Source organism: Sardina pilchardus, chromosome 24, assembly GCF_963854185.1.
Source record: "Sardina pilchardus chromosome 24, fSarPil1.1, whole genome shotgun sequence".
In the NCBI taxonomy this organism is placed as follows: Eukaryota; Metazoa; Chordata; class Actinopteri; order Clupeiformes; family Clupeidae; genus Sardina; species Sardina pilchardus.
Window position 1 is genome coordinate 6387150 of NC_085017.1, and position 2312 is coordinate 6389461.

General features: G+C 54.0%; 1 protein-coding gene across 1 annotated transcript in view; it reads left to right on the top strand.

The window, feature by feature from the left end:
- Positions 1-1055, top strand: part of dlgap3 (discs, large (Drosophila) homolog-associated protein 3) — a 31857-nt gene extending 30802 nt beyond the window's left edge. Inside the window, 2 exon segments of the mRNA XM_062529257.1 lie at positions 648-730; positions 845-1055. Of these exon segments, the coding sequence (XP_062385241.1) occupies positions 648-730; positions 845-1055 (294 nt within the window).
- Positions 1056-2312: the final 1257 nt, after the last annotated feature.

Here is a 2312-nt window from a genome sequence, read left to right on the forward strand (position 1 = left end):
ACTAACCGCTTCAACGCTGTTCTCTGTGGTGTTAGAATATAACTGCCAGATTACTTACAGTCCCTTTGGGAGGTCTTCCTCTGAGTCTCCGTAGTCAAGCTGCAGTAAAGGAGTTACTGTAGGACCTCTTTTCACCCGTCATTTATTTGTGTGTGCCATCTGTGGTAGTGCGTGATTATAACCCTAAATTAGCAGAATCAAGCTAACTAACCAAATACTAAACCATCAGCAATAAGCAACCTGTGGCTAACCAATAAAAAAAACCTCTTTCCCTCTTTCCTCTGTTCATCCTCTTGGTCTCTTTCCTGGTGTGTCTGACTCTCTCGACATGGCCATCTTTGTTTGTCGTTCTTGTCCTTTCTCTTTTCTTTTCATTTCATTCCTTGGATTTCACTTGTCTCCTTCGTTCCACCTGTTCTTCATTGCTCTCCTCTCCGTGTCACCTCCCTCAATCGACTATCCGAAACCCACCACCCGACCCGTCCCAACCAATCACCCTTCTTACTCATGCTCATCACAACCACCAATCACCAACTCCCTCACCTCTCCCAACTCCGCCCTCCCCACCCTCCCCAATCCGCCTGGGACCAATCACAACCCCTCACCTCGTCCCGATCACACCCAATCACGTCCCACCCTGCCTGCAGGAGGATAAGAAGGGCCCGCCCCCTCTACCCAAGAAGCCGCTGGGTGGCGTGACGGGCACCCTGCGCTCTGACAGCGTGAGCGACGGTCTCGGGGGCGGAGGTGGTGCCGGCGGTGGTGGTGGTGGTGGTGGCGGTGGTGGCAGTGCCACTGGAGGTGGCAGCATCGGCGTGGGCACCGGGGTCGGTAGCGGCGGCGCTGCCGGCGGGATGCTGGTGGTGTCGCGGAGCGGGCCGGGGCCGGGCCTGCCGGTGCGGGAGAAGTCGCTGGACCTCGGGGAGCGTCAGCGGCAGGAGACGCGGCGCAGGCTCCTCCAGACCAAGCGCTCCGCCTCCTTCCGCCAGAACTCGGCCACCGAGAGCGCCGACAGCATCGAGATCTACATCCCCGAGGCCCAGACGCGCCTGTGAACACACACGCACACACACACACACACACACACGTATGTGAACACACACACACACACACTCATATGCTGGGTGTCTCATATACACATCACGGTCTACATCCCTGTAGTCCATACACACACACACATACACACACACACACGCACTGATATCAACCTCACCAACCTCAAGCTCAAACCTGCTTTTCACAGTCTCCTGATAGCATGTGACACACGCACACACACGCCCACACACACACGTACAATGAGCTGGCCTGACCGTCTCCCTTCTGAACCCCTTACCAAAATGTGTGTGTGTGTGTGTGTGTGTGTGTGCGCGCGCGCGCATGTGTGCGTGTGTGCGTGTGTGTGTGTGTGTGTGTGTGTGTGTGTGTGTGTGTGTGTGTGTGTGTGAATGAGACACGCCTGCAAAGGACAGGCTAGCCAGAGCAGGAGACGGAGAGTGTGTGTAGAGGAAATGAGGTCATTTATTGTTCCCTGAGCGAGTTGATGAAGCCCTCCTACAAAGGCACGATCTCACAGCTGCGGTGGCTGAGTTCATCCCACAGTCACTCAAGAAAATAGGCCTCCACTGGTGTGTGTGTGTGTGTGTGTGTGTGTGTGTGTGTGTGTGTGTGTGTGTGTGTATGTGTGTGTATGTGTCCGTCCATTAAGCATACACATCCCCCTTCGGTCATTTGAAAAGAATCATGCAGCTTCATCCAGTACTAAGAACATACATCACAGGTCCCGTGTCAGTTTCCCTGCTCTGTATAGCACCAGGAGCAGTGGACTGAACGGATGCAGATGTAGATAGATCCCGCCACTGTGAAGCAGTAGCGCCAGAGCGCCCTCTCTCTGTCGGGAGTAAGACATAAGACAAGCAGAAGATGCCCTCAGTGGAAACTCAGGCTGGCTGAAGCCAACATGTGCAATACAATACTGCAGTAACCCTTTCCTCCTCCTCTCTTCTCCTCTTCTCCTCTCCTCTCTCCTCCTCTTCTCCTCTTCTCTCTCCTCATCTTCTCCTCTTCTCTTTCCTCATCTTTTCTGCTCATCTCCTCCACTTCTCTTCTCTTCTCCTCTTCTTCCCTCTCCTCCTCCTCTTCTCATCTCCCTCCTCCTCTCCTCGTCTCCTCCTCTTCTCTCTCCTCCTCTCCTCATCTCCTCCTCTTCTCTCTCCTCCTCTTTTCTGCTAATCTCCTCCTCTTCTCTTCTCTCTCCTCCACTTCTCTGCTCCTCTTCTCTTCTCTTTCCTCTTATCTCTCCTCTCCTCCTCCTG